This window comes from Gobio gobio (assembly GCF_949357685.1).
Source record: "Gobio gobio genome assembly, chromosome: 24".
In the NCBI taxonomy this organism is placed as follows: Eukaryota; Metazoa; Chordata; class Actinopteri; order Cypriniformes; family Gobionidae; genus Gobio; species Gobio gobio.
Genome location: NC_137120.1, coordinates 38,742,610 through 38,766,656, shown reverse-complemented (window position 1 = coordinate 38,766,656; position 24,047 = coordinate 38,742,610). Strand labels below are relative to the sequence as shown.

Here is a 24,047-nt window from a genome sequence, read left to right as displayed (position 1 = left end):
AGCCAGGTTCAAAATTCTTGATTCATTTTGTTGAGATTCAAAAAGTTTTACAGAAGGGATTTGGGATATCTCTTTTTATCATGCCATAAATCAGAAAATACTGTCAATAACAGCCAGAAAAAACTTGTTTTTAGGAATAAAATGCTACAATCAGGCAAATTATATATGAACAAACCCCTCATTTAAAACCTTCAGAATATAGAATAAAATATTCTGGGATAAACACGGGGGCGGTACTTCCGCCTACGTCTAGCGTGACCTTTCCGACATGTTTACGCAATCCGTGTCGCGCCTCAGAGCAGCGCAAGATGAGCAATTTAGGTTAAAAAATATATATCGTCGCTGTCCGATGAAAACCACGCATGTCCATTTTGCAGAGATTTTTCGACGGATTGAATGTCCAGGTTCATTTCCGTATACAGTATGCTTCACATATCTAAATGGCCAATGAAAAGTTGTGAAATCATGTCATCTGATTTTCACGTATATCCATTTGGTGTCAAAGCTGTCAATCACGCCGCGTATCTCCCGCCCTGTGGAAGCATCTCGCCGGTCTCGTGAAGTTGCTTCTTCCTTTTCACTTTCTTTTCTGCAATACATTGCCAAATAAACATAGCCTGGTGAGACAATGACTTTCCTTCATCGAGGTAAACGTTTCCCCCCTGACGCCAGTCGTACGTCTAGGAGTGACAAAATTACGGTAGGACTATACAAACAAAGTATCTGTCTAGCATTACCATGTCAGTGTATTGATTCATTGTCCCTTCATAGTTTGCAAGAGACATTTAATAAATGTATAATTAATATTACATAAACTAAGCGTATTTAATAAACTAAGACGTAGGCTATTTAATAAACTGAGCGTATTCCTCTGTCAATATGAAACGCGACTTGGCCATTCTAATTAATGATCGGAAGAACGCGTATCGACCACCGTTACTGTAAAATATGCACGTATGTCCATTTAAACTCAATTTTGGTCAAATGTGGATTATATCATTACACTGGCAAGAATATTGTTACATGTAAAGATGCCGTACCAAGTATGACAACGCTACATTCAACTGCTTTTGAAATACAGTGTTTTTTTCACTTCCTGAAAAGTAACCGTTTTCGACATACGTGAGTTTCATCGGGCAGCGACGATATATATATATATTTTTTGTAAATAAATGTCCGATGGTTTGGCTAGATCAGACCCTATTCCTCGTCTGGGATCGTGCAGAGCCTCTGAAGCCCTTCCTTAGAAACTGCATTGATTTGGACCTTCAACATTTTGGTTGCCATTGAAGCCCATTATGTGGAGAAAAATCCTGGAATGTTTTCCTCAAAAAACGTAATTTCTTTCCGACTGTAGAAAGAAAGACATGAACATCTTGGATGAAATTGGGGTGAGAAATAGGGCTGAAACGATTAGGTTGACATTGTCGACAAATATCTTAGTTGTCGAGTAGTCGTTTGGTCTCATGTGACCTAATGTAAGGGCCTGCAATATCGCGATTTGACCATTGTGTAATGCAGCCCTTACAAATGTTGCGGTAGAAGAAAACAGCGCGAATGACGGAGTGCAAACAAATCTGAACTAGCAAGATGTGGGAAAGTTTCACAAAACTTCAAACTAAGGCTGCGTCTCAATCAGCTCTAGTTCAGTAGTCAGGACACTGATCAGGGATCAGCCCATTGACTCGTGTCCTGATCAGTGAACTAGAGCTGATTGAGACGTGCAAGGCCAAACTTTTCACGGGAGCACAACGTGCATGTTGGAGGACTTAAACAGGAAACAACTAACTAACTAACTAGCGGTAAATCTCTTTATTAGAGAATGCAATACTACTAATAATTGTAATAATATTAACAATAATAATATAATTACAGTAATGTGATGATTTATTTAGCATAGAATAAAGTTTGATCGAGCTTGGAGTCAGGACTGTTTTTATTATTATAACACTATTGGGTATTATAGTCTCATCACTTGCCTGTATTTTGTTCCATATGCATGAAGACTTACAAAAGGCGATGTTAGGAAGAATATCATGTCAGTTACTTTTTCATATTGTCAATTAAAAGGTGAATGAGAATCTGTCAGCTCAATTGTCATGCAAGATATTAATATTATGTCATTTTGTCTGCAATGTCATTTGCAGATTAATATTTTTTTACCATTCTTTGTGTCCTGAAGTAAATGTCCTCTTTTTCTGTTTCAGTTCTAAGAAAAGCAGTGGGCCTATTATTGTTTTACAAATTAAGCTGCCAAGAGATGTTTACATTCAAACATCTATTTTTTTGTTGTTGTCTGTAATGCAGCTAATTTTTGTTTATTATTATTTATTTTTTCAATTGAAAGAGAACAGAATATTTAAACAATGCTTATTTGTGTGTGATTTGAGTTCTGAGAACGTGGCTGAAAGTTCATTAAAACAACCATTTCAAAAGCTGAAGTGATTTTCTTTTTTATATATTATAGTTAGAATACGTACAACTCAATGTTTTAACTAATTGAAAAAGCTGAATAATCGTTCAAAATTGTCGGTGATGTAAATGACAATAATCGATGATTAGTCGATTAATCGGTCTAATAATCGTTAGATTAATCGTTATTAAAATAATCGTTTGTTGCAGCCCTCGTGAACTAATAATGAACCTTGATTGTACTTTAAACCTTTAAATGTATGTGTGCAAACACACAAATCTGTCTCATGAGTCATGACATTAAAAAAAAACGTATAGTTTGGACTTCAAGGTACAAAGAAAGAGAAGGCAGATAGTACGTCTGTAACAGTACTGACGTTTCTTTGAACAGGCAAGACAATGTCAGTGTTGAATGTAAACAGACTTGATCCAGGGCTTCATTCCTATGTCTTCACTCAGTAATGCATCGTTTTGCCACAGGAAAGGGCGTTGGAACTGACAACGTCAAACCCACTTTTCTTCTTCTCCTAAACTGAACTCTGGCCTTATTGTGTTCTGCACATTTCTCTTTACTTTTATGACTAAATTTGATGGTTTAAAACACATTTTTTATGATTATTGCATCTGCTTTTCCCTAGGATTGAGAGTTTGATGACTGGTTGTTCATACCTTGTAGCACTTCCATGGGCAGCACAGTCCAGGCGTTCTCCAGATACGAGATGTAGAGGTAGCGTGCCGTGTTGCAGGCCAGGCCGATGTACAAAACTCTGACGAAGAAGAAACACAATACACAATTCATAAAAATTGTGGCCCCGAGAATTTACAGAAAAAGATATTTAAATGAAAGAAAACCGCACCCCATGAAAATAAGACTGCATAGAATTGAATTGTTGAGTTTCAAATCAAATGAATTGCATATACAAAACATTTTGATGGTCCGTTTCATTTTCTCTATGCATGCAAATGAGGACTCATTATCTTCCTCTGTGTGTTGAAACAAGAGCCTAGTTTAGTTTTAACAGCACAGTCATATCACAAATCTTCTTTATGGTCACCTTTTAAAGGAGAGTCTATAAAATACACAAATGTCGAACAGGAAATTCCTTAGATCTTTAACTGCCTTTTACAAGAAGTTGTATCACCTGAACTTTTCAACGGTGAGATACATATTTAGCTGTCAATCATTCAGTCATATGGTTTCTTAACTAGTTAAACACCAAAAGAGCAGGAATGGTTCCCTCTTTGAGGGGCTAACAGAAAAGGTTTTGTGTTCTTGAACCAGGCCTTTTAACCAAACAATGCCTCACTGATCCCAGTGCAAACCTAGAGTCGCCACGAAGGCTCGCTGATTCAAGGTCAAGATCCAGTGAGATGGTTTAGGTTACCCGGACTAACCTATGATGGTTTGATTCAGAAGGTAGATATGTGACGTCAAGTGTTCTGCGTGGCGCCTGACTAAATAGAAACCATCCAAAGTATTTTCCTAACTGACAGTGCACTCTGATTACTTATGAATGGGAGCAAGTGCAATGCCCAATAGAGACAGAGCACATTTAGGCCACGCCCACAATCCAACCCTCTCCATTGACTTTGTATTGCGTGAAGCGGGCTCCTTGTCATTTATGACTTATAACAAAAAAAAAACAATGTCTAAAAGCTGATGTGTGACCGGGTGTACAGCAAACAAGCTAAAAAACACAGAAGTTTTTATAAGGTGTCGACCCCACCCCAAAAAAACGAGCGTTTAAGGAGACAAAAGGGGATACAGGAAATGAGACGTGAAGCATCAGCTGGAAGAATGGGTACATTTTGGGATCCTGACACTCTACATGTGCATTAAACATGTTAAGTCAAATATCCAAAAGTCAGTTTTATATATTATATTTCCTGTCTCTGATTATGTTCGCCTCTAGTGGGCGTAGTTCTCAGTGTAATATAACATGTGGCACTCTCTCTCAATTGCCTGTATCCACTTTTGTGTCCTTAAACGCTTGTTTTTCTGGGTCAACAAGCTTATAAAAACTTCTGGGTTTTTTGTTCTGTGTTTTTTAGCTTGTTTGCTGTACACTTTGTCACACATCAGCTTTTAGACATTGTTCTGTTTTTTGTTATAAGTCAAAAATGGCAAGGCGACCGCTTCACGCAATACAAAGTCATTGGAAACGGTTGGATTGTTTTCCCCCAGGAACTTTACCCAGGAACTTTGGGGTGTTTCGAATAGTGATGCACCGATCATGATTTTACATGACCGATCCCGATACCGATTTTTTCAAGAAAACTGGCTGATTCCGATACCGATTTCCGATTTTTTTCTTTCTTTTTTTACACAATAAAAGAATGAAAGTGAGCAATATGAACAATATGTTTATTTGGTATTTAACAGGCTAAATTGGCTTTTGGCTAATGAAAACAAGTCCGCAATCTGAAATTAATGGGAAATTGAATTGGAAATGAAAAGGCTGAAAGGTGACATTAAAGGCAACAACTGCATATTCTGCAATCCAAACAAAGATGTTACTTAAATCAGCATTTGTTTTTTTAAATTCAGTGTAAAGAAAAAAAGTCTTTACCAGTGAAATTAAATAAAACCAAAGTATATAATTGTTCCAAAATGTTAAATCAAATAATGTTTAGTGCAACGAAAAAAACTAAGATGCTACAGCAGGTGCTAAGGTGATGTAATTTTAAGGTTAAATAAAACTGATCATCCTATAGGCTACTGAACTGATAGTATTTCATTTCTAAAGTGCAGCATGTTCTTCTTTAGGCTACAAAAAGAAGTATTTCGGCTTTGTCACAAGTTAGTCTGTTTCGTTCTCATCCGATCCAACATGTGAGAAGCTGAGCTGAACAAACGCTCACCATCTACACTTGTGCAGGTGCGGAGAGGTAAGATCGCGCAACTTCAGATCGCGCAACTTCAGCTCGCGCAACTTCAGCTCGCGCAACTTCAGCTCGCGCAACTTCAGCTCGCGCAACTTCAGCTCGCGCAGGAAAGCGGCTCCTCATTCCCTTCAGCGTATCTCGTCTCTTCCCTCAGTTCTCCAGTTTCCGTTTGTAACACACAAGTGACATGTTCGCGAATGATTGCAATATAGGCGTATGTGCACGCGGGCGCACTTCCGGATAAATTGACAGAAAAATACAAAGAAAACCGGCCGGTCAACCGGTGCACCCCGGGGTGGGCTCTTTTGATATGGGCCAGTGAACAACCGTCTAGCAGCCACACAAAACAGTAAAGATTAGTTTATCATTGAAAGATACTGGCAATGCTAGCATATATTTTTGAAAACTTAGAATTTTATAAGATAACTTAATTTTGGTGCTTAAAGGAACAAGCCAACTTTTTGGGACTTTAGCTTATTCACCGTATCCCTCAGAGTTAGATAAGTCCATACATACCACTCTCATCTCAGTGCCATAACTCTGTCTAACGCACCCACCGCTAGCCTAGCTTAGCACAAAGACTGGAGGTAAATGGCTCCAGCTAGCCTACTGCTCAATAAGTGACAAAATAGTCCCCAGCACGCTCCCTGTGCAAGCAGGTTGTCACTAGGGCTGTAATCTCCCAGTCGATTAGTCGATTTATTAGTTGATACATTCTGGCTCGACCAAAATTTTGATTGGTCGATTTTTTGCAGCGTTCATTTCATTAGTTTTGCCGCGTTCATTTCATCAGTTTTGCCGCGCCGCGTTCATTTCATCAGGTGGAGAGCACTAATTGCTAATGGGGGTGTTTTCAGAGCACCCCTGTTTCACAGGTAACAGTCTGTCTTCAGAACACCCCTCTTGTTTTCACTTCTTTTGGATTAGCCCAACCCACTGGAGAAGAGAGACAGATTGAAGAAGGCTAGTTTGCTGTATATTATTTATTTAATTGTGAGAGCGTTTTTTTCTGCTCTTGATCAGGCTTGTTTAATAAATATTCCTTTTTTATTAAAGTGGACGTGCCTTTTGTGTTTACGAGTAAAAGCTTTAAGTTAATAGTCTATTCGTGTCTCAGCCGTGAAGCTGAGCGGTGTCTGTCAGCTATTATAATACATATGACAAAAACAATTGTCTAAATTATGTTGCATATTCCTCAAAAAGGTCTTGTGATGATATCACTAGTTGACAACATAGTACTATATTTTCGGAAATCATAGGCTATGATGGTGCACGTGATGCAACGCTGTCAGAGCCGAAAGACTCGTGTGTCAGACTCATTTCAGTGCAAAATTATCAGGTCAAAAACTATTTAATATACTGCAAATAGCCTACTAGTTTTTTTATGTTTATTTATAATCCATTTAGGCAGACAACAACGCCACCAAGTTTTTTTTTTTTTCCTAAAGTAATTTTTTTGTCGATTTTTAGCGAAAATTTCAGGACTTCAGTCGACCAAGATTTTCTTCGGTTGATTACAGCCCTAGTTGTCACGTTGGTTATGTTGACGGAAGTTAGCCTATTTTCAGGCACTGTGTAATATCATTGCGGCGCTGCACTCATTGGACGGCTCATGTGGCGTTCACACCGGATGCGATTCGCGCGAATGTGGACGCTTGAACATTTTGAGTTTACTCGCTTCAATCGCGCGTGAAATTCATTGCACAACAGACGCGAATTCGCGTCATGGGCGGAGCTTCTGCCAGCGGCTCGTCTCGTTGAGAAATGGCTGACATGGGCTGTGTTTACACGTCTTTTTTGCTAAAATACTACTGTTAATGTGTGACAAAACGTAGTTTTAAGACTTTTTCAGTCGATAATGTAGTTGTTTAAAGCTCAAATCTGTGGTTTATTTATATAAAGAGTGCCTATTTGAACATTTTATCTGGTGTTTTCGGAGTAGTGAGCTCCAGTGGATCAGCGGCGCTCATTAACCCCGGCGAGGGCAACCTTTCCTCGGCCAGTCCTTCTGCCGCTGGCTCTGATGTCTCTGTGGTGTCTCGAGCTATAATTCGTCTTGTAACGGCCGATCTTTGGTCTCATGGATCTATAATTTGTTCCCTGGCAAATCGTTTAGGCTGAAGGCAAAGAGAAGTTTCATTACTTTATATTTTTAAGCTATAACTGTACGTTGCAGTTGTAACGTTAGCCTACTAGCACTGACTTTGAATGTTTGACTGAATTGTTTGCTTTATTTCATGTGTAGCTTATTATACCTTTTACAAGTAAATACTTTTGTATTATTGATCATACATAAAAACTTGCATTTAACAAAAAGAGACTGTGTTGTGTTTTATGTCATTTAATGTTATCACAGTGATAATCATATTGTCTGAACCAGATATTAATATACAGATTTTCTCCTCATTGTTGTCACTACTAGAGCAAGCTCCTGATTAGTTAACGCGGCGCGAAATATCCGCCAAAGTTCAGATTTTTCAACTTGAGCGTTTCGTTCAAAACGCACAATTCGCTCCGCCTCATTCGCGCGAATCGCGCCGCAGAATGCCATTTCTCGTCTCTGCATTGACTTAACATGTAAATCACTCGCGCGAATCACGGCCAGTGTGAACCCACCATCACAGCTCTTGATTATTACGCAGGAATGAGAGTATAGTTCCTGCCATATCGGCCTAGAAAATCACAACATCTCATTTTCTGTCTGCCTTAGTACACGATATAACTATACACATCACAACATGTAAATAGGAAAATGTTGGCATTTTTTTGTCACTTATTGAGCAGTAGGCTAGCTGGAGCCATTCACCTCCAGTCTTTGTGCTAAGCTAGGCTAGCAGTGGGTGCGTCAGACAGAGTTATGGCATGGAGATGAGAATGGCCTGTATGGACAGTGAATAAGCTAAAGTCCCAAAAAGTCGGTATGTTCCTTTAATATTTTATGGTTAGACCTTTGAACCATATGGAAAGTGTATTACTGTAAAAGATATTTGATGTCAATTGAAGAACTGATCAAAACTGAAATATAGCTGGACAGAATTAGAATGACCAATTCAGTTTTGAATCTGGATTTGGTTCAAAGATGGCAAAGAATCACAGGAACCTCACCTGATGTGTCCCACCAGTTCAATGAATTTATGGCTGGTGAAATAGGCAGCAAGCTCCGACACGTGACTTAGGACAGAGCAAACACCAAACAGCGTAGTAGTTCCTGTCAGGTCCTGTAAATGCCAGTAAAGGAAAGTAAAAACAAACCCATAGCCGAAGCCCATGAACCAGGCCACGAATAACACAGTGCCGTACTGTACGCCGCACAGCAGTCGCATCAAGTCCCAAAAGTGGAACTCCTCGGCTTGGACAATTGTTGGGGTCTCAGAGTTATTTGTCCCAGCTCTATGTTGGGTGTTTTGGGCGTGCTGGTTGCCAATCTCGTTTTCTTCACTGTTGTCTTGGAGATGAACATTAAACTTAAACTGAGTGGCAACGATCAGAGCGACTGCCATTAATACTCCGAACACGATGAAGGCCATCTGGTAGCTCTTGTAATTTTCCATGACGCATTCCATGTCCCCAATGACAAGGTTGGTGCTAGTGTGGTCGATCCAGATGCCGACGCAGAGCATGGCGATTCCCCAGCCTAGAGATCCCCACATTCGCTGGAGACCGTAGCGGTCCCGGTGCGGACCCAAGTACTGCAGCGTCACCTACAAGAAACCAAATACGCCTGTTTTAGACATAAATACATCTTTTCCACCAAAATGGGGCTGGAGCTGGTGCCAAAAACCTCTCTCAGAACCATGCTTCCGCTGATTTGAGAGCTCAACAGCAATGTAATCCCTACATTCCCAGGATACTAAATTTCCCAAATGTATACGGCACATAATGAATGTTCCCAGGGTTAACTCTTACGTTCCTATGTCGGGTTCGATTCTCAATACTGGCAGGAAATGACTGAGGTGCCATTGAGCAAGGCACCAAACCCGCAGTCCCCTGGGCACCACAGTAAAATGGCTGCCCACTGCTCTGGGTGTGTTGGTTTGCAGTGTGTGTGTGTGTGTGTGTGTTCACTACTCCTAATGTGTGTGTAGTAACTTGGATGGGTTAAAGGATTAGTTCACTTTTAAATAAACTTTTGCTGATAATTTACTCACCCCCATGTCATCCAAGATGTCCATGTCTTTCTTTCTGCAGTCGAAAAGAAATTAAGGTTTTTGATGAAAACATTCCAGGGTTTTTCTCCAAATAATGGACTTCAATGGGCTCCAAACGGTTCAAGGTCCAAATGACAGTTTCAGTGCAGCTTCAAAAGGGCTTTAAACAATATCAGATGATGAATAAGGGTCTTATCTAGCGAAATGATCAGTTTCTGCGAGAAACAGAGCAGTATTTATGTTATTATTTTAATAATAAAAATTTTTATCTTATTAATATTACTTTAATAAGAGCGTGGTCATAGAGATATCGATCGTAGATGCCTCATTCTATTGATCCGTGCGAGCGCTAATGAGGCATCTATGTATACATCTATGACCACGCTCGTATTTTGACCTCACTTTGCAGAAGTTATGGTGGAGCTCAGAGATGATCACGTTCGTCTGATAAGAGGTAAAATAATAACTTAAATACTGCTTGGTTTCTCGTAGAAACTGATCGTTTCGCTAGATAGGACCCTTATTCATCGTCTGGTATTGTTTGGTATCATTTAAAGCCCTCTAAAGCTGCACTGAAACTGTCATTTGGACCTTGAACCGTTTGGAGCCCATTGAAGTCCATTATATGGAGAAAAATCCTAGAATATTTATTTAAAAGTGAACTAATCCTTTAATGGCAGAGGGAAAAATTGCAAGTATGGGTCACCTTCACTTTCACTTACCAAAATTCACTGGGAACATGGACTACGTTTACATGGACAGCAGTAATCTAAATATTGACCATATTCTGAATAAAACAATATTCTGATTAAGGTGTTTACATGAGTTGCTAATAGAATATTCCGTTCATGTTCCCGTTTTACATGTTATAGAACATAGCTCGATTAATGGCACGTCATTACGTCCCCATGCCACGCTGTCCAACGTCCAATCATAACGCGACTTTGGCGGGTCTGTTAAAGGGATAGTTCACCCAAAAACGAAATTATGTTTATCTGTTACCCCCAGGGCATCCAAGATGCAGGTGTGTGTGTTTCTTCAGTAGAACACATATGAAGATTTTTAACTCAACCGTTGCAGTGTGATAGTCGTATAATGATGTCAATGGGGATATTTTACAGTATGAGAGCAATGAGAGTAAAAACACACAGACATACGAATCCTTATTAAACCATGCGGCTCGTGGCGACACATGGTGACACGAAACCATCAGTTTCTGTGAGAAACCCAACAGTATTTATGGTATTTGTTTACCTCTTATCAGACGAATGTCATCTAGTTTTCCCAGCGCCATAACTTCCGGCGAATAAGGTCAAAATACTGGCGCGATCAAAGATATATATACGTAGATGCCTCATTCGACCGATCCGCGCAGGCACTAATGAGGAATCTATGTATATATCGATGATCGTCCCGGTATTTTGACCTTATTCGCCGGAAGTTATGGCGCGGCTGATGCAGAGCCATAGAAAAAAATGAAATACATTTTTAAATATGGATATTTTTCTTACACAAACGCATCGATTCGCTTCAGAAGGCCTTTATTAACGTGTGGAGCAGTTATATGACGGACAGATGCATTTTTTTATGGACTTCAAAAACAGAGCAACTATTACTGCTATTATAATGTTTGGATTAGCCAGAACATTTTTAATATAACTCAGATTTTATTAGTCTGAAAGAAGAATGTCATACACACCTCGGATGACTTGAGGGCGAGTAAATCATGGGCTAATTTTAATTTTTGGGTGAACCATCCCTTTAAAATCAATAGGCTCAGGTAACCCGCTGTAATTTGACCTGCGGATGTCGATGTTGGACAGTGTTACTTTATAAAAATTAATGATTTTTATACTTTTTAAAGTAATTTTATATATATTATATATATATTATATATAGATATATATTATATATAGATATATATTATATATAGATATATATTTAGATATAGAGATATATATATATTATATATAGATATATATTATATAGAGATATATATTTAGATATAGAGATATATATATATATATATAGATATATATTTATATATAGATATATATTTATATAGATATATATTTATATAGATATATATATATATATATATATATATATATATATATATATATATATATATATATATATATATATATATATATATATATATATATATATATATATATATATATATATATATATATATATATATATATATATATATATATATATATATATATATATATATATATATATATATATATATATATATATTTTATATATATATATATAAAATAAAACAACGTATATATATATTATATATATATATATATATATATATAAAATAAAACAACGTATATATATATGTTGTTTTATTTTTGTAATATTATATATTGTCTCTTTCAGTTTTTTTGAAGAGACACTGTCCATCTTGCCTCTTTCTTGACAGCCTACATTTCGAATAATAGCTTTGATTAATGATGAAAAAGGTTTCAAAATCGTGATTGTTTGGATTGTTTTTTCCTGCCGTTGAGCCACAGGCGTTCACTGACCCCATATGGCTCGCGAGCCTAGAGGTTCCCGACCGCTGTTGTAAGCAGACAAATATGAATCTGGGATTACAGATACAAACTTATTGTATTTTACTTTTACAATGAGCAGAATAATTACAATAAAAAGAAAAATATTTACAGGAGGCAGTGTCAGAATGAGCAGTCAAGAAAGACACGCACCATAGCAACACGTCATGGCAACGACATTTCGTAAAAGATAAACAGGAATTTTCTGACATTTGAGCGGAAATATTAATATTATATATTAATGTTATATTAATTATAATTCAAATTCTGTTTTATTGGCCACAATATTATTGATGATTGTTGAGAGGGGCGCTTTTTATTACTTTTTAAAAAAGGGAAGGCTCGACTCGAGCCCCCAAAGCCCTCCCCTTTGCACTTGTCTAGTGTGTGTGTGTGTGTGTCCTGTCACAAAATGCGGCGAAAACTCCTACACAAAGTTAATAGTTAGATTAAGGTGTGTACATGTCTGTAAAGCGACAAATATAGGTATACTCCACATGTCTTAATTCGATTTGCATTTACTTCCAGTATGACTTTAACCGGATTAAGGTCATTATGAATCAGTCAGTACGTTTACATGGACAACAATACTCCGATATTAATCTGATTAAGACCATACTCTGATTAAGAAACTACCATGTATACAGCAATTTCTAATTACCTTAATCCGGTTAAAGCCATACTCGAATTAAACAAAAATCGAATTAAGACATGTGGAGTATGCCTATTTTAGTCGCATTATCTAAGTGCATTGTAACTATTAACGTCGCGTAGGAGTTTTCGCCACATTTTTTGACAGGACACACACACCAGGCACACACACCAGGCAAGTGCAGAGGGGAGGGCTTTGGGGGCTCGTATCAAAAGTATATAAAGTGCCCCTCTAAACAATCATCAATAATATTGTGACAAATAAAACAGAATTTGGATTATAATTAATATAACCGCGCGTACAAAACAGTAACAATGCGCTCAAATTCCCGTTTATCTTTTAGAAAAAAAAATATAGAGGAGGCCGTGTCCGAGTGAGCAGTCAAGCAAGACACGCAGTCACGCACCATAGCAACACGTCATGGCAACGACATTTCAGACTGAAAGATACGTAAAAGATAAACGGGAATTTGAGCGCATTGTTACTGTTTTGTACGCGCGGTTATATTAATTATAATCCAAATTCTGTTTTATTTGTCACAATATTATTGATGATTGTTTAGAGGGGCACTTTAAATACTTTTGATACGAGCCCCCAAAGCCCTCCCCTCTGCACTTGCCTGGTGTGTGTGCCTGGTGTGTGTGTCCTGTCACAAAATGCGGCGAAAACTCATACACGACGTTAATAGTTAGATTAAGGTGTGTACATGTCTACAATGCACTTAGATAATGCGACTAAAATAGGCATACTCCACATGTCTTAATTCGATTTTTGTTTAATTCGAGTATGGCTTTAACCGGATTAAGGTAATTAGAAATCGCTGTTTACATGGTAGTTTCTTAATCAGAGTATGGTCTTAATCAGATTAATATCGGAGTATTGTTGTCCATGTAAACGTACTGACTGTTTACATGGAAGCTTCTTAATCAGAGTATTGTCTTAATCCGGTTAATATCGGAGTTGTTGTCCATGTAAACATACTGATAGATATGCTCCTAGTGTAACTAGCTATGCTACATAACCTGCCCAAAAATAAACATTCTGACATAGAAAGACTTCTTGAAATCTTGTTTTGATCCACATCATCCTCTGCAAACTTTACTAGATATTATCCCACCCCACGGCCACCAACATTTGCTCCTGGTTCAAGACCAACTGGTTTTAGGGACTAGCATTGAGCCAATTTTTCAAGCCCAGAAGCACCTTTTCAGTGGTTGCAGATTGGGAAGTGGCTCAAGCACCAACACCCTTATAGTGGAAAATGGACTGTAGTTTGGTCTTATGTCTATAGATGAAATACAATTGACATATCGGTAAGCCCCTCCCCTCGAATGCAGATGAGCCAATAGCAGTTGAGTATCGAGTCGGAACTCGGACATCTTTAGGTTTCAGCGCCATAGAGAAACATTGGAAAATCCGAAGCTCTCATCGGTTTGATGGTGTTTATGCTGCAAAAATGCTCAAATGTCGTGCCTGAGGTACTGCAACACTGACTCCAGGGATCCTGAGAGGATTTTCTGTTTGTCAAACTCTCGTTAAGTTACGATTAAAGTCCCTGCTAACATACAAACCGAAATAACTAACTGTAACACTGTAGGTCAGAAACACGAAGGTCTACATTTCTGTGCCTCTCCATATTAAACTGGTTATACGTAAATTAATTTAATTTTAGATATGTTTCAGGTCTACATTATCTGTCCTACTCCTGTTTTGATGGGTATTATAGTGAAAGGAAGAGCTTGCACGCAGTTTATCGGAGTTGTTTTGCAGATACAAAGTTTACCAGTCATTAACTGCACCCCCGAAAAGTCATAAGCTCAGTGTATGTTTGTTTACTGTTAGTTGTATGAGTGTTTTTGTGTAATTTGCTGTGTATGTTAATGCTAAAGCAACGGAGAGAGAGAGTTTGTGAATGAGACGTTAATGCGCACTTCTTATGCTTTGTTTGTTCAGCTCTTACGATTATTTTTTGGAGTGAAAAAGGACATAATAAACTTGATAAACCATCAGTAAAGTTTGGCCATCATTCGGACGGGAAATACGCTACAATATGTGTCCAAAAACATCTTGGGATAAGGTTTTCACACTGACAGCTGTCATTGTAAGATATAGCAACTCTGTTTGTTTGTCCGAGTTAGCAACAGTAACTAAGGGGGGCGGTAGTGGTGTCAACAATAATCGATTCAGCGATGCATCGCAATGCGGGGCATGCACGATTCAGCATCGATGCGGCAAAGTGCCATAATCGATTATGTCACCGTTTATTTTCTGGCCTTGAGTTGGACAATAAAGTTGTGAAGTTTCAATTACTTCCAGGGTCATTACAACAACAATCAAGATGGCTGAGGTGGAGGGAGATGACTGCGATAGATGGGTAATTAAAAACACACCCAAAATTTTCCGGTCTTCTCCTCCGAGCCCCGTCTGTCTCGTGCTTTGATTTATGATGGGCAGCATATGCTGCAAATGCGCGCCCCCAAACACACATGTATATAACTTGTTGTATATAAGTAATTCACATGATAAATGTAAGTTAACATTAAAGTGAATATATGCTTCTAGTTTTAATCATTTAAACAGGCTTTTGAAGTTTGGGCAAAAACTTCTGGCAGTGTTGTGTTTTTAATTTTTTTAACAGCTCTGGATGTCATTTGGTGATTGTGAAACACACGGGGCACTTCACTACATGATTTCATGGTGAAATTAGTTATTTTCCATGTTAATCTGGTCAGTTTTGATCAAGAACAATCCACTGTGGCTTTAATTCAGCGTGAGCAGCGCGGCAAAAATAGACTCGGCGCCGAAACGATATAATTTTGATGCATCGTAGAATCGAATTGAATTGAATCGTTACCTGGTGAATCGTAATCTAATCGAATTGTGAGGGCAGTGCCAATGCACACTCCTAGGGGGCAGGGCTTACCAATTGGTCAATTGTAGTCATGGCCTATAAAATTGACTCTGCTAACTGATATGCCCTAATATTCAGTTTATTTTGAGGAGAAAGAGTTACGTACCGTATCTACGATTGTAATAGCTGGAGCGCTGAAAAACTCTCCAACGATGATGACGAGCAGAATCAGCAGGAAAAGGGCATGAACCTGGTCCATGTTATATACAGGAGGTGGCAGTTTTGGTTTCAGTGTGGTGCTTGGAGTAGTGCTGCTGGACGTTGTGTTTGTGCTATTGGGGGTTGATGTTGAGATGGATGTACTTGGCTCAGGCCGCGTGGTCGTGGTTTGGTCAGATTCTGTCGTGTTAGCCGTCGTGAAACTCGCGTTGGAATCCCGTTTGAACCGGTGTTCATAGCTGTAGCTTGAAGACTGGATCGTTTGCCAAGGGTAGTGTCCAATCAGATCCCTGCGCCGTCTCATCTGATTCGTTGTTGGGATAGAGCTGGTGTTGAGGTAGATTGTCTCGTTGGATGTGGTAGGATGGGCGGTCGTTACCATAGCTGTGGTCGATGGGACGTTCTCTTTACACTTCATGTCTGGTGGCTGCACAATGCCAATCCCACAATTGAAGAAGAGCCAACATAACATTGAGAACAATAAGACTGCTTTACCTTTCCTGAAGCGATCCGCAACAATGCCCCAAAAAGGGGCACTGCAAAACTCAATAAAATACCGGATTCCCACTAGGAGACCACTTTGGGTGGGACTCATCCCCAGCTGCTTGTAGTACAGAGCAAGAAGTGGATGGAGGGAACCATATGCAGCATAGAAGAATAAATAAAAGACTTTTGACACCAGGAGGAGCCGGTTGACCCGTAGGAACAATCTTTCGCAGCAGCCCATGTCGGATGAAGTTGGTGCAGAATCGTCGGGTGCATTGTTCTCAGATGGTTGGGATGGTTGATCGGTGTGAATCTCAAGCGACAGACGGTCAAATCGCTCAAGGTGTCTCCTTTTCAGATCCTCTTCATCATCAGTTAAAATGGCTACGCGGTCATCTGCCATCTTTGCTGGGGTGCTTTGATGTTTCTAAAGTTGGGTTAAAGATCATATTCACATATAAATGTTTCAAATGAACATGAGACACTGTTTATTAAAGCCACAATATGTAAAGTAGAGGTCGCTTATTAAAACAAAGGCGTAGATTGCTTTTCGCAGACCTTTTATTTTAGGCATTTTTGCATTTTTATAAAGCGTAAAGAAACAGAACAGTGAAGGGGATTCTAGTTGGGAAATAATCATTTTGAGACCATTTGCAAATAATATTTGCGTCAAATATATTGTTAGTCTTGAGATTCTTCCCGTTAGTGAATAAATACATAGATCCGCTGTTAACATGTGAATTTTTTGTAAGCCGTGTCGAAGGTTACATGTTCTAGTCCGCCCTCATTTCATTTTTTTTCTCCATTAAAATCAAAGATGTTCATCAATGATTGTATATTAAGAGCAGGGACACGTTTGTGTGCATTTTGTTTTGTGATTTCATCAGAAAGAATAGAGTCTCCGCAATGGCATTAAAGGGATAGTTCACCCAAAAATGAAAATTATCCCATGATTTACTCGCCCTCAAGTCATCCGAGGTGTATATGACATTCTTCTTTCAGTCGAATAAAATCTGAGTTATATTAAAAATGTTCTGGCTAATCAAAGCTTTATAATGGCAGTAATAGTTGCTCTGTTTTTGAAGTCCATAAAAAATGCATCTGTCCGTCATATAACTGCTCCACACGGCTCTGGGGTGTTAATAAAGGCCTTCTGAAGCGAATCGATGCGTTTGTGTAAGAAAAATATCCATATTTAAAAATGTATTTCATTTTTTTCTATGGCTCTGTATCAGCCGTCCCCGCGCCATAACTTCCAGCGAATAAGGTCAAAATACCGGCGCGATCATCGATATATACATAGATTCCTCATTAGTGCCTGCGCGGATCGGTCGAATGAGGCATCTACGTATATATATCTTTGATCGCGCCAGTATTTTGACCTTATTCGCCGGAAGTTATGGCGCTGGGAAAACTAGATGACATTCGTCTGATAAAAGGTAAAAAAATAACATAAATACGGTTGGGTTTCTCGCAGAAAGCGATGGTTTCGTGTCTTCAGACATCAATGTGTCGCCACGAGCCGCATGGTTTAATAAGGATTTGTATGTCTGTGTGTTTTTACTCTCATTGCTCTCATACTCTAAAATATCCCCATTGACATCATTATACGACTATCACACTGCAACGGTTGAGTTAAAAATCTTCATATGTGTTCTACTGAAGAAACACACACACCTGCATCTTGGATGCCCTGGGGGTAACAGATAAACATAAAAAGTTAGTTTTTGGGTGAACTATCCCTTTAAGCGATAGATTGATGCGCTTGTCTGTGAGAAGACTGAATGAGCCAAAAGAGAACGTAAACCCTGCCTACTTTGATTTGATTGGCCATCTCAATCATTTTGACATTGACGAGCGCCGTTAGACCTGAGGCAGACCAGACTAGAAATGTAACTTTTAAACCTTTTTGTCATTCTAATATACAGAGCGCTGATTAATGGAGTACAGTGCAGGAATTTCAAATATTGGGTGGGACAATATGGCCATTTTTAATTATTGGGGGGACTTATATTATGTAAACACAAACTTTTATTTTGGATGCGATTAATCTTTTGACAGCCATATATATATATATATATATGCATGCATGCGCCGTATCAAATTTTCATGTTGCGGTTAATTGCTGAAGCTTTTATCACGGTATACGGTATTACCACGATATTGAAATTCATTGCAAAAAAAGTGTTGTCATACTATAACAGGTTTAATAACTTTCTTATAACAAAAAGAAACAAAAATGTAAATACAATAAAGCAATACACAAAAATGTATAAAGTAAACAAATATTTAAAACAGATTAAAGTGCTAAAGAATTATAAAGAACAATAGGTAACACATTACAATAATGTCTCACCAGTTAATGCATTAACAAAGAATGAATAGCTACATTTTACAGTTATTATTCTTTGATCATGTTAGTTAAAAAAGCAACTGTTAGTGTTAGCTCAGGACAATTAAATAATACAGTTACAGCTTTTAATTTTAATAATGTGTTATTAAATGCTGAAATTTACATTTAACTAAGATTAATAAATGTTTTAGAAGTATTTTTCATTGTCAGTTTGTTAATGAATTAACTAATGTTAAATAATAGAGCCTTATTGTAAAGTGTTTGACTGAATAACAATATATTAACATATTCAAACAATATCTAGGGCATGTAATTTAGTCCAGATTAAAATATAAAATGTTTAAGTTTGAAAATCAATAGCCTTAAGTCTTTAAGTATTAGGCTATGTGATGAGCACCGTAGCGAATACAGAAAACTGTTTTGTTTACTGGGTTTGTTTATATCAGTGCGCGTTCCTCTTTGACATATTGTTCATTTTAAACGGTTGATGGGTAAAGTATTCTTAAATGCATTCTAAAAATCTGAATAATTCGTAAGAAATAATTATTCACGGTATTTTGAAGTGCCCACGATAACAATATTGTGCAGGTTATATATCGTATTACCGTTTACCGGCACATGTACATATATATATATAGTAATTCCACCAAATGTATCAATATCTTTGTAAAATGGCACAGCTTTTTAAATATCTGAACGTTCCCGCTTAACATCGATCAATCAAGCATTAGACTATGTTATGATATGATAATCAAGCACTATTTAATGATAGAACATTTATTATTAGAACTAAAACTGTTGGTAACCATGTATGAATGCATATTTGTCATTTAACTGAACTTTGGACTGGTGGTGGTGCTTAAGATATTGTTGGTGTTTCGGTAAAAAAAAAAGATAATAGCAATTATTATATTATTAAAAGATAATGATAATACTACTTCTAATAACAATATACAACACAATAAGGATTGATGAGCTTCTGGGTTCATGAATATTAATCACGTTGACAGCATTCGCTCAAACTGATTTGCTGAAATCAAAACAGGGACAGGAAAAGATGAGCGCCAGCCAATGAGATTGCAGTTTGCACATTAGCTCCGCCCACTACACCGGAAAAAACGGCATATCTTCTGCTTGTTCTTAAAAGCTGAATAATTCCAAATGAACCACGTTATTTTGACAAGAAAATACAACAAAGAATATTGTTAACATGTAGCGCGTCGATTGTGCGTGGTATGCAAGACTCTCGCGCACGCGCGCGTGTGTGTGAGAAACGCGCTCAGCAAAGCGACAGAGTTCTTCACACTAGAGTTTACGGTACGTCAGATGAGCTGATCTCTCAAGCGCTCATTCAGAGTGTTCAGCGAGTAAAAATATATTTATGTTAAACTTATTCTTAGCATCTAACACACACACACTGGCGAGTAAAATATGAGAATTTATTAGCCAATGGCTAATGATAGATATTATTTAATCGCCCAGGATGAAGATTTACTCGCATATGCAAGTGTTTTCCTCGCATTGTAGAGGGTTGCATATTATATACATTTGAGTGTAGTGTTAGACCGATATATCGGGCCGATATTTGAGATTTTTACGTGTATCGGCTGATACAAGGCTGCTGCGTTCGCCGATATTTTTTTCCCTGCATTATTTACAGACAGGCGTCCACAGGGCAGCTCTCACCGTCTTCAAACTGTCTTGCTCTCCCTCGCGCAAATTAATCAAAATCAATTGAGAATTGACACGATGGTAAAAGGTGGAAAGACTGAAGTTTCACGTGGAGCATTGGGAGATTTTTTCCTGAATTACCGCTGGTGTTGCTCTACAAGAGATTAAGTTCAGTGCACCTACACTCTAAACAATGCTGGGTTAAAAATAACCCAAGTTGGGTTGAAAATTGACTAATCCAGCAATTGGGTTGTTTTAAGCAAACATTTAACCCAACCCCTGGGTCAAAACAACCCAATTGCTATTTTTAACCCAGCATTTTTTAGAGTGTAACCATTAAATGACTAGGTTGTAAATAGTTTTAAAATGAAGTATAGTACAGTCAGTGTGCACTTTATTATGCTGCTTGCTTGTTGATACTGTGTGCAATAGTGTAATTATTTTATTTATGCTTAAATATTTATTTTCAGAATTTATTTTCACCACTGAACTCTTTTTTTTCCCTTCTTGTTCTACCTCACCCGTTTTTACTATTTGTTAAATATTGTTTTTTTTAGTTCAATAAATTTTCCTTTTTTAAATTGTAAATTTTAAATTGTTATCCTCCTGATCATTGTGTCATTTTTATGATGTAAATTGAGGGAGCAAAAGCAGTATCGGCTTCAAATATCGGCTCAAGAAAATCAGCAGCCCGTATCGCTCATCGGCTAAGGCTGATGAAAAAAAAAAAAATCGGCATCGGCACTAAAAAATCCATATCGGTCGATCCCTAATTTGAGTGTGTTAAAGTTATGTTATAATGCTACTATGTGCGTTCACTCGGCGGCTACTGTGAGACACTTGTTCACACTGCAGTGAGCTAGAGCGATATTAGGCACGGTAAAACATGGTACTCGCGGTAAATCAAGAAAACCAGGTTTAACCCTCTGGGGCTCTTCGGTCATTTCTGACCCAAATTTTTTAAAATAAAAAATGTTAAAAATTGTAGCTTCATCGGAATGGTCCGAAACTTGGTGACTTTATTGGTACTTGGTATATGAACACCCAAAAAAAATTGGGGACAGGATTTGAAAAGTGGTCGTAAAAAAAATAGTCACACTCAGGACCTTCGGGTCAAAAATGACCCCCATAGGAAATGAATGGGAAATTGGCAAAAATGTGAAAATACAGAGTTTTTTTTGTGCATACAATCTACAAATCAGCCAGGATGCAGAAAAAAAAGGACTCAACAGTGAAGGGGTGAATCTCTAAAACATCAAGAGTGCAAAACAGACAAAAAAAACACACACTCACAAAAACACAATTAGCTTTTGCAATGGCACGCGTTCATTTGTGTGTGCGTGTGTTTTTGTGTGTATAAGTGTGTGTGTGTGTGTGTGTAAGTTTTTTTGCCTGTTTTGCACTCTTGATGTTTAAGAGATTCACTGTTGCGTCCTTTTTTTCCGCATCCTGGCTGATTTGTAGATTGTATGCACAAAAAAAACTAATTTCCCATTCATTTCCTATGGGGTCATTTTTGACCCGAAGGTCCAGAGTGTGACTATTTTTTTACGACCACTTAGACTTTTCAAATCCTGTCCCCAATTTTTTTGGGTGTTCATATACCAAGTACCAATAAAGTCACCAAGTTTCGGACCATTCCGATGAAGCTACGATTTTAAACTTTTTTTATAAAACGCAAGATCCACTATAGAGGTAAAAATGTGCTATTGCTTAAAAAATTTACAAAAAATGCTCAATGTGTCCACCGGATGGCCCCGATCTCATTAAAAAAAATTGCTTACATTTTTGACCCGAAGGTCCTGAGTGTGACCCATAAATGAAGAACTCCAGAGGGTTAAACGATAAGTCTAACTGTGTTGAGCTGTATAACAATCATTGGTTTTATGTCTATGAATGTATCCAAACAGTTGCTCCCCTGTCTAATAAAACACATAATATATTAAAGCGTCTTTGGTGTTTCCATGGTTTCTACAAAATAAAACCGGAATGTCATTGATAGACGACGCACTGACACGATGTCCTGGTTAAAATTGCTTATTTCTCAGGATTTAAACATTCTTGGAAACATTTGGGATAAAGTACACAAGTAAACAAAATATATAACATTATTCTAGCGGTTTTTGGATATTTGAATCCCAAAATCTTACATATTGTGCCTTTAATAGCATATTCACAAAATATTTATGAAAATGTAATCGGGTCATTCCATGTTGACTTTTAAGTCACCATGAAATCAAAATGGACGATTCTTATTTATTTATGCAATATTGCAGTACTAATTATTAAACTATTCATCCGTGCGCATTTTATAAAATCCATGTGCTCTCATAATCTTGAATCAAAATAACTTCCCCTCCCTTTTGCAGAGACATCTCCACCCCATATTTTTTCCTTGTTTGAGAAGCTGTTTCACTCGTTTTATGTAACAATAGGGAAGAAGAGACTACCGCAACTTCCATGCCAACTTTAAAAGACTAAGAATAATGTTGAACAAAGAAAAATATACAGATATTTACATAGCATTGGCAGTTTTAGGAAAAGCTAACCAATCTGAAAACTTAGGCTATACTAATATTGTGTGGAAGAAGCACAAGTATACTATTCACAGTGTGCAAATGTTCTGTATGAATACCCATAACTACTATATTCGCCAAAATAACCTTATTTATTGTCAAAACAATAACATGGTAAGGTCATGTGACAACAAATACTGCTATTATGAAAGTATTGGTGGGCAGGGCTCACATATTATATCAAAATAGTAAGCAGGATACAGTGTGTCGTGTTCACTAAGTAGTAGTAACATATTCCAAAAAATAACGTATATTAAGTTTTTTTTATTATTATTGTGCAAGATACATACATTTACAAGTACAAAACCGACAGAACAATGAGGGTTACATTACATTAACGTAAAGCATATCATGCTATATTATATGTATTACACCATTAAAAAGAGTGTCTTAATTTTTAAATATAACTTATGAACATTGATCGTGACGTAAAATGCTGAATGACGTGGTTTATGGCGCGCCTGTCTCAAACTGACCCACTTTCACGGAAGTATAAGCGCTTCCTTAACTGAAATGTATTTTAATAATAAAGGATAAACCGTGTTCGTTAAAGTCTTTCAGCTATTTCCAGAAGCTTCTGCGTCTTATGAGAACCTAAGCGAACCTGTCACAAAACCGTCTTATATTCAAGAATGGCAGGAAACGCCGCAGAAAAAGCACAAATGTTGTGTACATAATAACATAATTAAAGTTAAATAACCGAACGCATGTAGTGAGAAAACGGTCATTGTGCATTTACCTGTAGTCTCGGTACTTTCAGGTGAGTTGGCTACTTTGGAACATACGAGTTTCGATGATGAAGTTGATTTTCTTCCATTTCCAAAGATTTTTTTTGTTTAATGAACCGTGTTGTGGTATTCTAGCTCCTATGCCAGTCCAAACAGGCAATTTCTCCCTTATTTAATTCCCTGTCATGGCATTTTTGTTGCTTGGTGGCAAGAATCCAGCGTTCACCTGAGCACAAAGTGACTTGGGGCTTACCTCATGAATATTAATGAGGTGCTGACGTTGCTAGCTCAGTTTCTTCTGGAGAAGGCGGGGCTTCTGAGGACTGGCTGATAGAAAAAGATTAAAGGGATAGTTCACCCAAAAATGAAAATTAGCCCATGATCTACTCACCCTCAAGTCATACGAGGTGTATATGACATTATCTTTCAGACGAATAAAATCTGAGTTATATTAAAAATGTTCTGGCTAATCCAAGCATTATAATGGCAGTAGTA

At 37.7% G+C, this 24,047-nt stretch overlaps 1 protein-coding gene across 1 annotated transcript in view; it reads right to left on the bottom strand.

Moving 5' to 3' along the window:
• Positions 1 to 23,817, bottom strand: part of mfsd6a (major facilitator superfamily domain containing 6a) — a 34,281-nt gene extending 10,464 nt beyond the window's left edge. The window contains exons 1-4 of the mRNA XM_079807738.1: positions 23,564 to 23,817; positions 15,686 to 16,651; positions 8,404 to 8,999; positions 3,082 to 3,179 (exon numbers count right to left, since the gene is read on the bottom strand). Of these exons, the coding sequence (XP_079663864.1) occupies positions 3,082 to 3,179; positions 8,404 to 8,999; positions 15,686 to 16,627 (1,636 nt within the window). The 5' untranslated portion in view covers positions 16,628 to 16,651; positions 23,564 to 23,817. The remainder of the gene's footprint in view (positions 1 to 3,081; positions 3,180 to 8,403; positions 9,000 to 15,685; positions 16,652 to 23,563) is intronic.
• Positions 23,818 to 24,047: the final 230 nt, after the last annotated feature.